At 14.5% G+C, this 14,841-nt stretch overlaps 1 protein-coding gene across 1 annotated transcript, besides 22 other annotated features; it reads right to left on the reverse strand. All coding sequences in view use genetic code 6, as the record gives it.

Annotated features, from left to right (window-relative positions):
* Nucleotides 1-311: 311 nt before the first annotated feature.
* Nucleotides 312-360: a microsatellite.
* Nucleotides 312-366: a microsatellite.
* Nucleotides 353-405: a microsatellite.
* Nucleotides 406-1,646: 1,241 nt separating this feature from the next.
* Nucleotides 1,647-1,737: a microsatellite.
* Nucleotides 1,738-3,806: 2,069 nt separating this feature from the next.
* Nucleotides 3,807-3,835: a microsatellite.
* Nucleotides 3,835-3,890: a microsatellite.
* Nucleotides 3,891-5,631: 1,741 nt separating this feature from the next.
* Nucleotides 5,632-5,683: a microsatellite.
* Nucleotides 5,684-6,609: 926 nt separating this feature from the next.
* Nucleotides 6,610-6,642: a microsatellite.
* Nucleotides 6,643-8,712: 2,070 nt separating this feature from the next.
* Nucleotides 8,713-8,778: a microsatellite.
* Nucleotides 8,779-10,563: 1,785 nt separating this feature from the next.
* Nucleotides 10,564-10,597: a microsatellite.
* Nucleotides 10,598-11,010: 413 nt separating this feature from the next.
* Nucleotides 11,011-11,112: a microsatellite.
* Nucleotides 11,014-11,083: a microsatellite.
* An 11-nt stretch (nt 11,113-11,123) lies between the features above and the next one.
* Nucleotides 11,124-11,179: a microsatellite.
* Nucleotides 11,124-11,192: a microsatellite.
* Nucleotides 11,136-11,200: a microsatellite.
* Nucleotides 11,136-11,202: a microsatellite.
* Nucleotides 11,203-11,322: 120 nt separating this feature from the next.
* Nucleotides 11,323-11,404: a microsatellite.
* A 78-nt stretch (nt 11,405-11,482) lies between these two features.
* IMG5_012480 (hypothetical protein) lies at nt 11,483-13,014 on the reverse strand (the record flags this gene model as incomplete). Its single annotated transcript, XM_004039672.1, has 3 exons — nt 11,483-12,293; nt 12,349-12,654; nt 12,704-13,014. The coding sequence occupies 3 exons, from the start codon at nt 13,012-13,014 to the stop codon at nt 11,483-11,485; spliced, it is 1,428 nt and encodes a 475-aa protein (XP_004039720.1).
* Nucleotides 13,015-13,148: 134 nt separating this feature from the next.
* Nucleotides 13,149-13,188: a microsatellite.
* Nucleotides 13,156-13,194: a microsatellite.
* Nucleotides 13,158-13,190: a microsatellite.
* Nucleotides 13,195-14,456: 1,262 nt separating the features above from the next.
* Nucleotides 14,457-14,505: a microsatellite.
* Nucleotides 14,506-14,651: 146 nt separating this feature from the next.
* Nucleotides 14,652-14,702: a microsatellite.
* Nucleotides 14,703-14,841: the final 139 nt, after the last annotated feature.

Raw genomic sequence — 14,841 nt, forward strand, 5'->3', positions numbered from 1 at the left:
ATAGATTAATAAATATCTAAAATAATTATTTAAAAAAATAAAAATAAAATATATATATATATATAGAAAATAAAATAATAAAATTAAATATATATTATTTACTATATATATTATTATTGTTTTAATAAAATAAATTATATTATATAATAAGCTCAATAATATATTATATGAATTTTTTTTTCTATATTTATTATTTCATTTATATTATTTCTTAATAACTTTTTTTAATTTATAAATACAATTATTTTATTTATTTATTTTTATTTTATATATATTAATTGATTCTATATTTATATATAATTAATAAATTTTAATTTTTTTTTATAATATATTTTTTGTAATAAATAATTTTTTTTTATATTTAATATTTAAAATTTTTTCTTTATATAATTAACGTTTTTATATATTTAATGTAATTAAAAAATTTTTAATATTTGAATTTTTTTAAAAATAATTCTTTTTATATACATAACTAATATAAATAAAAAAAAATGCATAGTTTTTTTTTATTTTACTTTTCTCTATATAACTAAATCTATTTTATAATATATGTGAGTCTCCTTTAGTTTAATAAGATAATGAATGTTAATATACATGTGATAAAGGATATGTTTTAAACTATTAAAATGGAATTTGTGAATTACCTAATGATTGTCCTATTTAGAATTAATATTTTTATTGCGAAGATTAAATAATAATAGGACTGTTTATTTTAAAATGTAAATTATATAGACATATATATATTTTTGTTATTAGAAAATAAAATAAAGACAATAGAATTATAACTATATCGATGTCTTTTACTAGTTAGCTTTAACTAATTATTTTATATGATATTACTAATCTTAAAATTTTGAATTAAAAATAAATATATTTTTAATTATAAAAAGAAAAAGTGAATAAAAATATTAATATTAACTTATATACATATAAAAAAAAAAGCTTAATAATTGTTTTATTTACGAAGATGATACCATTTTTTGTTCTTCAAATTTAGGTTAAATCATTTTTATAGATATAGAAAATTTTAATAATTAGGATGAAAGAAATTTTATAATAGATTAAAATTAATATTCAAAATAGCAGCAATTAATATGCTAATTATGTTTAATATTTGTTAATAAATAGATTGTTTATATAAATTTAACTAATAATAAATAATAAAATGATTTAATTAAAATTAATATAGAAAATAAACAATAATAATTATTATTAATATAAAATAGAGGTAATAAAAAATATAATATTATATATATATATAATTTGTATAATTTATTAAAAAAAAAATATTTTTAAAAATAATAAAGATTTACCAAATATATAAAATAAATTAATAAATTGCGATTACACTAAAAATGGATTTTATTATATTTATATGTTCGTAAAATATATTTTTATTGAAAAATCATAATCATATGTATTCCCTAATCCAGATAATTCAATTATAATGTAAATACAGCAATTGAAAAACAAATATTTAGCAATATATTAACAAAAAAAATAAGCACCATATTAATATCAATTATAGATTTATAAAATAAACATCGACTAAGAAAAAATATAATATACAGCAATAATGATATCTTCATTAATATATCCAAATATATATAATATAGTAAAAATTTAAATAATAGATAAAAACAAAGTATAAATATATATATATATATATATATATAATATTCTTATATATATATATATATATATATATATAAATAAATATATATATATATATATATAATTATTTTATCTTAAAAATAAGTTAATAGTATAATTTTTTAATCATTATTTAATATATGAAATAGAAGATGATTTAAATATTAAATAAATAAAGAAATAAGATTTACACGAATCAGAATATTTAATTAATAACCCAGACGAAGAAATGCTAAAATTAAAGAAAAACTCAAATAATTTATTAAAAAATCAAATTTAATATTTAAAATATAATTCTATAAAAAAAGATTTTGAAATAAATAATGTTTTCGATATTCCTTATGATTTTTATCCTTAAATAATTATAACAGAATAGTTTACATACAAAAAGATTTTTACAATGTAAAATAGGATTATAATATAAGAAAATTATATTAATTAAATAGATAATAATTGCCTTGATAATTAAAAGAAAATGCTTTTGTTAAATTATAATAAAGCTACCTAAAATAGAGGAGTTTTTTAAACTTTTTAAATACAATTTTAGCTGTCGTTGATAATGATTGTAAAATGAATTTATATATTGTTAAAGATAATAGATTTATTAATTCTTTTGTTATTTGTCTTGATATATTAAAAAAATTAAATATATAAAATATTCCATAAAGAAAAGAAATATGGCTACTATTATTACTTAATAATTATTATTCGATAGTAATATTGGATTAGTTTACATTAAATATAAAATTTTCATAAATTAATATCGAAAATAATATTTCTTTAAATTATTAACTATATACTTTAGATATTAAAAATTAAAGATTTATTATTGTTTTGAAATATTAATAGAATATTAGTATAAATTAATTTATATTTTAAGGTATTTAAAAATAATATAAAAGTATTAACAAACATTTAATAAAATATAATAAGATAATGGTTATTTTAAAATGTAGAGTGTTTCGATAACTAATACATATAATATACATGTTGCTAGAATAATTCCATAACTAAATTTATTTGTATCTTATAATAGTCGTTGTGAGTTTTAAATAATTAAATTTGATGGAACTTATGTAAAAAAAAGAAAATATTAAGATAAATATATATATATATATATGTAAGGTAAGTTAAAAAAAATAGAAAATACTTGTTAATCGAATAGTATAGATTTATATTTTGATAATGATTTCAAATATGTATATTTGAACGCAAATTAAAGTTTATATAAATTATCAATTTAAAATGGAGATATCATTAAAGAAAATAATCTTTCAGAATTAAAATATAATAATGGATTTGGAATAGATAATATGAAATACTATTTGTTTTTTACATAAAATTATAAATAATTATATATAATAAACTGTTAAGATAAAGAAATTGTATATGTATTATATAAATATTAATAAAAATTATATTTATTTTATTTAGAATTAAAATTTTTATGATTATTTAAATCTATGTATTTGGTATAACTAAAATGATGTTTTAATAGCTTCTACTACATAGATTATTATTATAAAAATTGATAATTTAAATTAAACAAAAAAATATATTATAGACTTTTAATCTGAATACCCTAATCATTTAAAAATATTAAATAATAAATATATACTATTATTTTACTCAAAAAATTTAAAAATTATTAATGTATAAAGTGTGATTATTGCTTAATAATCTTAAGTAAAAATTTACAAAAAATAAAATTATAATTATTATTTTTTATAGTTATTATAAAATAATTTTTAAATTTAATCTGCTAATTAATTATAATACTAAAGTTTATATTTGAATTTATTATAAGGAAAATAATTATTATAAAGCGTAATAAATTACATTAAAATTTAAATTATGTAATTAAATTTAAATACAAATGAATAAATTTATTTATTTTTGGAAAATGTATTACTTAAATAAATAGTATTACTTAATGCAAAAGCAATTATCATTATTTAAGAATAAACATAATAAATTATATATAAATTACCTATTAAATAAATAAAAATAAAATAAATACAAATTTACTACTAAAAATAAGCTATAAAACTAAATTAATACAACAGAATTTAATATGTATAGGAATTAAATTTATATTATATTTCATACTATAACTATTTATTTGTAATTGATTGTAAAACTAACAATATTGTAATTAAAAGAAATAAAATTAAAAAAATAATATATATAAAGATATATATATATATATATATAAATATATATATATATATATATATTATTTTTAAAATTTAGGTTTTTCATATGAATGATGTTATATATTTTTAGTTAGATACTTTAAACTTTTTCATTGTTATAATATAATAATAGTTTAATAAAGATATTTTTTTATTTGATTCTTAAGTAATTTTTTTGTTATTTTTTATTATTTTTACTATTTTTTTTTAGAATTTTTTATAAATTTGGCATATAAATTAGTCTTCTAATTCTACTAGTAATGGATTTCCTTTATTAGTTGAATTCTATTAAGAATATTTATTATTAATATAACATAGTAATACTTATATTAATATATATAATCGAAATAATGGAATGTTTGTATAAAATGTGTAACTAACTTATTAAGTAGACTTCGCATAAATTTATTAAGATTTATAAATCATATTTATTTCTTATTAACCTACGTTTGCAAATTAGATTCATTTCTGTGGATATTAATTTTTAGATTTAGTAACTTTATAATTAAGTTAATTTTATTAATTGTAAGTTGATTCATTTTAGTTTTTAACAAAATAAATATATGTAAGTTATTGTTTTTTATATATATTATTTTTATATTAAGGTATTCTATGATAAAAAAAATAATTTTATAATACTTATCGATTGGCAAAGAGATGTTTTCTGGAAATTTATTATATAAAATATAAAGTAAATCGAATTAATTAAAATTTATATTGAAATTAAACCTTCATTTTAAGAAAACTCTGTTTCCATTAATTATAAAGAATGTTTACTATTAATAATTACTTAAAGTAATTTTATATAAATAGTAGATTATTTATAATAAAAAGAATTATCATATTTTGATGTAAATTTAGATTTTATTATTATTTTATTTTTACTAATTTTTTTTTTTTTTTTTTTTAAAAAAAAAAAAAAGTTTAAAAAAGAAACTACATAATAATCTATTTATTTCTAAATTATTTGGAATAAAAAAATACTATTTCTATATTATGAAGAAACTATTTTAGTTTATGATATATATTAATAATAAGTACAATTAAGGTTTAATGAATAAAAAGGGAATATATTAAGCCTTTAAATTAATTAATAAAGGAATACTATGACATATTTAACTAGTAATAATTTTATAATTTAATATAATTTAGAAGAGATAACAAAATAATATGAACTTTTATAATTTCCATATAATTTTTAACCTTTCATTTATAAAATTGATGATATTTATTTTATATTAATCGAACCTTTTTAAACTGAAATAAAGTTAATAGATATAGAAAATATGAAAATTAATAGAATAAATTTGACTTTAAATTCGAATAAATATCTTAAATAAATTAATATATATTTAGTTAAAAATAATGAATTCTTTGCAGAATTTTATGTTGCTTTTAATAATTATTTTGCCCTTTTATAATTTAATAAATAAAATAATGCTATTAAATTGTTTAAATAATTAGAAGTTTATTCTTTTTATTTAAGTAGTTTTTTAAATATATAATAGAATATTATTATTTATAATTAAATTACGAAATCGATTTAAATATATGAAAACTTTGTAATTAAAAATTAATTTTTTATTAGTAATTTTATGGTTTAGATAATTTAAGTTGGTTAAAGTAATAATTTGGTATGTTTTGATTAATAGAATGAGTTTTATTTTATTTATAATTATAAGTAAATGTTTTAAAAAACAATAGATGATTAGATAATAAATATATTTTGTATAAGTGATTATAATATATTGATTTAATCTATTTATAAATTAATATTCGTTTAAATATTAATGGATTATTCATTTATTATTAATGAATTATCTATTTAATATTAAATAAATTTAGTTGAAATTAATTATAAATTATTCCTAATATTTGTTATATATTAAAAAGGATATATTAATGTTTATAATTTTGAATAAAAATTAATTAATGAATAAATGATTTCTCCTACATTAAATTATTCTAAATTTTATTTTTCTTAAAACCTAATTATGATTTATAGCCTCTAATAGATTAATTTTTATAATTTAGATTATTAATTCATTATTTTGTTTAATGATTTTGATAAAGATATATTTTTATATGAAATTGTTTATATTGATTTTGATATTTATTTATTTGTTTTTAATAAAGGATATACCATTAATTACATAAACTAATAATTAAAATAAATTAATTAAAGTTCTATATATTATTAAGACAATCCTAAAATATTAAAAGTTCATATTACTCGATTAAAAGAAAATTATTTTAAAATAATAATTATAGGAATTGTATATAATAAAGTTTTTGAAAAAGTATTTAACTATAAAATCTAATAATAAGTACATTAAATATAAAATGAAGAAAGAAACAAATGTTATTTGTAAATATAAGCCTAATAATATTATTATTCTACCGAATATTATCTAGAAAATCTGATTAATTAAAAAATAAATTAATAATTAACTTTAAGGGACATAGATATTTATTTACAAAAAAATAAAATGTAATTTTATCTAAATATGATTAGTTTACAGATATAAATAATTTATTAAATATTAAAATCGATTTTGAGTATGTATATTCAGATTTTTTAGTTTAAATTTCTAATTTAGAGTTTGATTCAAAATTTACCGAAAATTTAATTATAAAGAATCTTATATTAGATTTAAATTAATATAATTAAATTTTATTTTCGATTGATTAAAAAATAATGTTGAGCTTAAAAAAATTAGTAATTGAAAATGTATATATTATTTCTAATATAAACAATAAAAATATATAAATTAGTAATATATAATAAGTAATAATTAATAGATTATTTATTGGTAATATTTAAAGTTCTGATAATAATATAAGATAAAATATAGGATAAAATCAAAAATATAAAATAAACGGAAAATATGCACTATTTTTATTTAATAATATTCAAAATGTTATAATTGAAGAACTTGAATTATAAAATATTGAATTAATAGAAAGTGGTATATTTGAATTTAATAATGTAAAGAATATACATATAAGTAATTTAAAAATACAATAAATATATACTAATATTGAATAAAATGAATTTGATAAAAATAAAATATTTTCTATTAATAATTGTTAAAATATAGTATTATAATCATTATTTATATAAGATATCTAAATTAATTAATTTACTATATTGGATTTTTACTAAGTGGATGAAATATATTTTGAAAGCCTTATAATTTAAAATATTAAAATAAAATATATATTAAAGAATATCTAAAACTTATAATAATCTTTTAAATAATAATTATTCTAATAAGTATAAACGAATTCCTTAGATTATAATATAGAAAATTAACTTATTAAATATAGGGGATTAATATAAACATAAGACATTAAATACCTATCAATTAATAATGTTTAAATATCTTAAATTAATTTTGATTCTTTAAATTATTCTGTATTTAGATATTTTAATATTGATAATATTGATATTTAATATGTAGTTATAATAAATATTTATGATATAACTATTGATAAATAGACTAATAGTATAATGTCTAGTTGTGGATTTGATTAAATGAATATCGATAATATTGTATTTAAATAAAATGAAATATAGTTTTTATTCACTTATAAATATACATATAATTTTAAATATCTTGCTAATGGGATATATGTAGCAATTAAAAAAAGTGTTTTTTATAAAATAATCTAGTTAATAGTATCTTTAGTATATAATCAGATAATTTAATACTAGATGATAATGTATTTAAAAATAATTAATAAAAATCAATATTAAATGGAAGTATTATTAATAGTATAAATGCCTTTTTAATATATATTAACAATTGTGTTTTTTAAGAAAATATAGGAGAAAACGGCGGGTTATTTTATATAGATAATTGTAAGAATTTACTTATTAATTAATCTTAAATAATTAATAATTAAGCTATTATAAAAGGAGGGGTATTATATGGAATAAATGTAGAAAAAGTTTATTTATTGAAATCTTAATTTACTAATAATTAGGCTTTATAAGAAAGCGGCGGAGTCTTTTATTTAGAAAATTCAACTATATAAGAGTGTATATAAAACAATTTCTAAAAAAATAAAGCCTTAATGAATTCTGGGGGAGTCTTTTATTTAGATAATTCTGATTTTATTATAAATAAAAATAATATTTATTAACAAAATTAAGCCTAAGTAGGTGGTATAATGAGATATATTAATAAATTTCCATAATTTATAGGTGATAGACTATAAAAGAAAGATATTGATAACGAATATTTTCGAAACGTAGGATATTTATATGGAACAAACTACTGCTCATACCCATAATTAATAATCGCCTAGAATAAGTAAAGTGAAGCGATAGCTTTAATAAAAGAAAACCATAAAACAGGAAAACTATAAGCATTCAACTAATATGATCCAAACTAACCCTTTTAAATAAAAGACTAATAAAGTGGTGGTAAAATATCGGAAAAGATGAGATTTAGGCTAATAGATGAGGAAAAACGAGAAATTAGATTCCCTTTAGAAAATATAAAGATATCATAAAATTTAAGACAGGAATTCTAATAAATGAATTTGAAAGTATAATCTACAAATGATTTTAACTATAATGGAAATTTAATTTAATCTTTTAATTATTAAGATTATGCCTTTGTTTTCGATTTCTATATAAGTGTAAAACCTAAAAAAAACATAACATTAGTGATATAAACTACTTAATTGTTTCCTAAGATAAATTTAGAAAAAAAAGATTTTGAAAATTCCTATTTATAAATTAAAGCCTAAATTTTCTTTAGAGAATGTATTTAAGGAGAAGTCATTATTGAGGAAGCTTCAACTTTAAAATGTTTTAAATGTCCTTAAGGTTTTAAATATAAATATTTAAATAATATATATATATATATATATATAATATATATATATATATATATATATATATATATATATATTTATAGGAAAATATAGCTTTTAAACATAAAACTTAGAATAACATTAATGTTTAACATGTCCTATAGAAGCCTTAAAATGCATGGAAAACTTCGTTTTATTAAAATAAGGATATTGGAAATCATATATATATTCCGAGGATATATTTTATTGTAAAAACGCCCCTTAAAATTGCATTATTAGTAAAGACTAGAAAAAAAATGAATGTATAGAAGGTACTACAGGTCCTTTATGTCAATCTTGTGATGTATATGGCTTTTATTGGGGTGATAAATATGGTTATAATTAAAATTATACATGTACTAAATGCATTTAATATTATAGTATAATCAATATAATTATAATTATTCTAATATTATTATGCTTATCGGTTTATTTACTCTATTAAATAAAACGATAATTATATTTTAGTGAAAAGCTTATTTTATGTTAATATTTGAGAAAATCCAACTTTATATTGATGGGAAAAAGTGCTATTATAGACGAAGGGGCTATATATACTAAAATATTTATAAATCATTTATAGATAGTAATGATTATTAGATCCTTTTAGATAAATATGCCTGCTTTTATTAATTTTTTTGATATAGTAGGCGGTGATCCTTTATAATTAACACTTTATAATTTAGATTGTTTTTTTAATAAGTTTACTTATGTCCCTGTATATATATAGAGATTGATTACAGTTATATTAACTCCTGTATGCTTAATTATAATGCTTTATATTATGATTAAACTTTAGAGGGTTAAAAATCATTTATCAATAAATAAAAACTAGATTATTTTCGTCTTTGTTTTTTTTTATTTATTCTTCGAACCTTCCATCCTATAAAAATTAAGTTCATCAATAACTTGTAGTACTTTCGGTTCTTAAAGATACATTTAAGCCGATTTAACTAATATTTGTTATACTAAAATACATTTGTTTTATACTTTAATACTAATTTTACCTCTTATATTGATAATTCTTTTTATTATTCCACTAATTGCTTTAAGGTATATGTTCAAAAATAAAAGTAAACTAAACAAGTCTTGTATAAGGATAATGTTCGGGTATATATTCTAAGAATATAAATAGGAGATTTTCTATTGGGAATTCGTTAAATTTTATATGAAATCATTCATTATGATAGCCTTGAATATTTATTAGGAAAGTACACTATTAAAAGGACTTATTATTTCTATTACTTTATTCATATATTTGCTTTTAGCTAATAAATATAAACCATACTAGTAATAAATTTTAAACTATATGGATACTTTGAGTACTTCTTTAATTTTATTATCAATTAATTTAGCTTTATTAAATATTTCGAGTGATAATAACTTTATTTAATTTATTTCAATTAGTGCTATATATGTAATAAATCTATATTTTGTAATTAAGAGTATTAGATATTTATTTATTAAATAAATACCTTATTTAGAATAAGATAGGAATATAATTCATAAAATATTGTTTTTTTTGAAAAATAAATTTGCGAAAATTTTTCATTTTATTAATGTTGCGCCTAAAGATAATTATAATGTTTTCAGAAATTGGAAAAAACTTAAAATAGTAGTCAAAAAATATTTCAATTAAAAATAAATAATGAATGTTACAGAAAAAAAATTAATTGATGCTTTTAAAACATAGTCTATGACTTTTAGTTTAGAATAATAACAAAACAAAATTTTAATTTAGAAAAAATAAAGCTAATAGTCTAAAATATCATAGTTATGTTATATAAAATAATAAGGTAATCATAAAATAAATAATCTTTAGTTTTTTTTTAAACAAAAAAAATAAACAAATAAATAAAAAAAAGAATAAATGGAAAAAAAAGGATTGGAATTAGTTAATAATAATGTAATCAAAGAATAAAAAAAAGAATGAAATAAAATAAATAAGAAATTATCTTTTTTTTATATATATATTTCTTATAAAAAAGATTACATATATATTTTATTAAGAAAAAAAAAAATATATATAAATAATTCGTCAATTAATACTAATTATTATATATTTATATTTATACTTTTCGATTTAATTTTTATAATTATAAAATTATATATTTAAAGATATTTAGGTAATATATATATTTTATATAAATGATTTATTAAATTTTTTTTATTTTCTTTAATAATATATTAAAAATATTTTTAAAATATTAATATATTATTTTATAAATAAATATTTTTATTAGTTTTTAAAAAAAATAATGTTATAAAATGTATATATTGTAAAAAAATCTTTTTAATAATATATATATATATATATATATATATATATATATATATATATATTTATATATATATATTATGTAATATATTATTAATTAACTATTAATATAATTATTATTTTTTTTTTAAATATATGTTTAATTTTATATATATATAATTTTTAATATTTTTATATTATATATTTTCATATGTTTTATAATTTTATAATATAATATAAATGTTTTATTTATTGATTTAATTTCGTAAATATTTTTCCCTATTATTTTATCATTTATATTTATACAATTTTTTTTTAATTATTAGTATTAATAATAAATATTTATACTTAATTTATAAATTATTATTTTATATTTAACTTTTTTTTATATTTAATATTTATAATTTTAATTTTTTATTTAAAATAATTATTTAACTCTTTTTATTGTTTTTAAAATAAATTTAATATAAAAAATATTAAATGCTAAGAAAAATTATAGAAAAAAAAAATATCAATTATTAATCATCTATTTTTAAATACTTTCATAGTCTTAATTTACTTTTACTAAAGCATCTTTATTTTTTATTCTAAAATATATCGTATACCCTAATGTTCCCAAAAACAAAATAGAAAATATTACCATTAGACTAATTGACCATACCGGTACATAACTTTAATCATTTGAACTTCTAGCTTTAATTTTACATTATTTTTCAAAATCATTCACCGAATATTAATCAATATATTAAGCGAAATCTTCAAAAGGTATAATTTTTTGATTTTTTTTAATTATATCAATATACTGTCCATTATATTTAGTCATTACATAAAATTTCTTATTATCATTTTTATCAACCCTTAACTCGAAAATATAAGAAGCTGCATATTCAGGATATTAAGTTATACATATTACATCTTCTTTTAATGTATTTTCCTTTGTTTTTTATAAACATTCCCAACTAGTTTATTTGAAAGTATTTAATAGAGTAAGAATATTTAAATCATGAGCCGAAATCATATACCATTTATAACTTTATTGCCCTTATATTTTCCCGTTCATATACTCCTTTATTTTCTACAGAAATTTAGTGGAAGTTAGTCGTCTTTATGCTTCTTTATAAAAATAAGTGATTTATATATTAATATTATATAAAAATTATAAATCATTATATATATCTTTTAATGGTTCAATAATATTATTAAATCCTTAGTATTTTAAAGAAATTAAAGTATCGAAAAAATGATTATAGGTATCAGTTCCGAATTAATCATATTATATATTTTTATTTTAAGTTTTTAGGTAATCACTAAATTATGTTAAACTAATATTTTTTTTTATTTTTTATTTTTTTTTATAAAATAAACTAAAAAAATTACGAAGGTCTAAATTATTCTCTTACTTTTTTCCAATCTGTATTATTTTAGTATTCATTTTACCAATTTTAAGCTTATGGGCAGGCATTACCATGACTAAATAATATTTAATCGTCTTCTTGCGCATTCATATGTATTGCAAATGGTTATTATCCACCAAAAAGCGAATAATCGCCATTTATTTATTAAACTCGTTCATTAAAAGCAGGTTCTAGTTCAAATCTTGATTAGCTTAAATTACTAAAGATTTTTGGTCCAGTATTTAAACTATAAAGTCCTGCTAATTAACTATATGCTGACATAATAGTTCTTTTTTTAATAAAATATATTTTATTAAAAAAAAGTAAATAAACTGTACCTATTAAAATCTGTTGATTATATAAACATCTAATTATAATCATAAGAAGAATTCAAAAAATTTTATTTTTATATATATTCAGCATTTAAGGCTTTCCCAAGCATAAACTGTTATCTCATTCCTACTGGAGTTAATTCACCGGTTAATTAGGTGTTTATTTTTGGACCAAATGTATCTTAAAATATAGAGTATCTGGCTCCATGTCTGAAAACTTCAATTACTAATTTTAAATCAGTTGTTTCCGGGGAAGGTTGTGTATTTATTTTTATTAAAAAATATAAAAAATATAATAGGATTAAATGTTTGAACATATTTTTATTTTTTATTAAAAAAAAAGAATAAAAATTATATATATATGTATTTTATTTTTGTATTTATTTTTATTTATACAAAAAAAAAAAATTATTTATTAAGATTTTTTTACAAATACTCTTTTTTTTTTTTGTAAAAAAAAATAAATAAATAAAATAAAATATAAATAAATATATAAAGCATTAATATAATATTTTTGTTTTTTTGTTTTTTTTTTTTTTCGGTTTGTCAATTAATAAATAGGTAATTTTATTGTTATTATTAAGTATTCATTAATATCATTTTTATTATTAAAATTAATTATAAAAATAATTTTAAACTCTAGATTCAACAGAACTAAAATTGGAAAGTAATTTTTTAGAATTATCGCTTTAATCAGTATAATAATTTTCATATTTTTAATTTAATATATTAAGAGTTTTTTAAATGTTTTTTATTTATTTGTAAACATCTTGCAATTCTTAAATATCATCATTATTTTTTTATATTGTTTATATTAAATCCATATTTTATTTCAATATAATGAATATTAAACGAAAATATAAATATGTATATTTATATATTTTTTAATTTTTATTAAAAAATTATATATAATATATAAAAATATAATATTTTACATATTTTTAATATATATAATAAAAAAAACTAATATATTTATATATATTATTATTATTCAATATTATTTAAATTAGCTGTTCTGAAATTTTTTTTTTTATTTATATAATATATACACTTTTTATATATATTATATATTTATATTAAAAAATATACTTAACAAAAGCATACAAAAAAAAATTTTATTTGATTAATAAACTAAAATTAATTATTTATAATATTTTTTTATTCATTTTTTTTTATTTTTTAAATATATAATAAACTTTTTTTTTTTTAAATAATTTTTCATTAAATATTATAAATTTAATAATATTTTTTTACATAAACTATTATATTTTTTTATTCTTTAATTTTTATTAATTTTCTTTTTTACAATACTTCTTTAATTATTTAATATCATTATATTTATTTGTAATTTTATATATAATACTGTTTTACTATTTTTTTGAATTAAAATATATGACTTTAAAACCTAGTTATTCTAGTTACACCTATAAATTTTGTTAAAATATAGATATTAATTTTCTAAAAAATTAACAAAAAACTATATTTTTAAAAAATGTTTATAATATTATATTTAACTAAAATAAATATATATTATTATAATTTTTAAATATTTATTTTTTTAAGAATATCTTAAAAAGAAAATTTATTTTTTTAAATTAAGAAATAGATTATTATAAACATCGCATATAAATTTTTTAGTTTTAGTAATATAAAATCAATAATTTTATTTACATTCTTATATTTTTTAATTGTATAGAAATTAAAAAAATTTTATTAATAATGTAAATAAGAAAAAATATGTATTTACATAAATAATAAAATATAAATAATTATATAAAATATTATATAAATGTATTAATAAATATTATTTTTTTAAATATAAATATATTTTTTATTATTACTTTTTTTATATTAAAATAAATATATATATTATTATTTTTAAACAATTTTTTTTTTATTATTAAATACATGTAATTATTTTATATATATTCATATTTAAATATTAAAGATAAATAAATAATATTTAAATAATAAAAATAGTAATTTAAATACTATAATAATAATTCAATTTTAAATAACATATTTTTAATTTAATAAATAAAAAAGTTATAAGTTTATCTGAAAAATATTTATTTATATATATATATATATATATTTAATTATAATAACACATATATATATATATAATTTATATTAATTTATAT

The sequence above is a fragment of the Ichthyophthirius multifiliis genome (assembly GCF_000220395.1).
Source record: "Ichthyophthirius multifiliis unplaced genomic scaffold scaff_1120509249565, whole genome shotgun sequence".
NCBI lineage: Eukaryota > Ciliophora > Oligohymenophorea > Hymenostomatida > Ichthyophthirius > Ichthyophthirius multifiliis.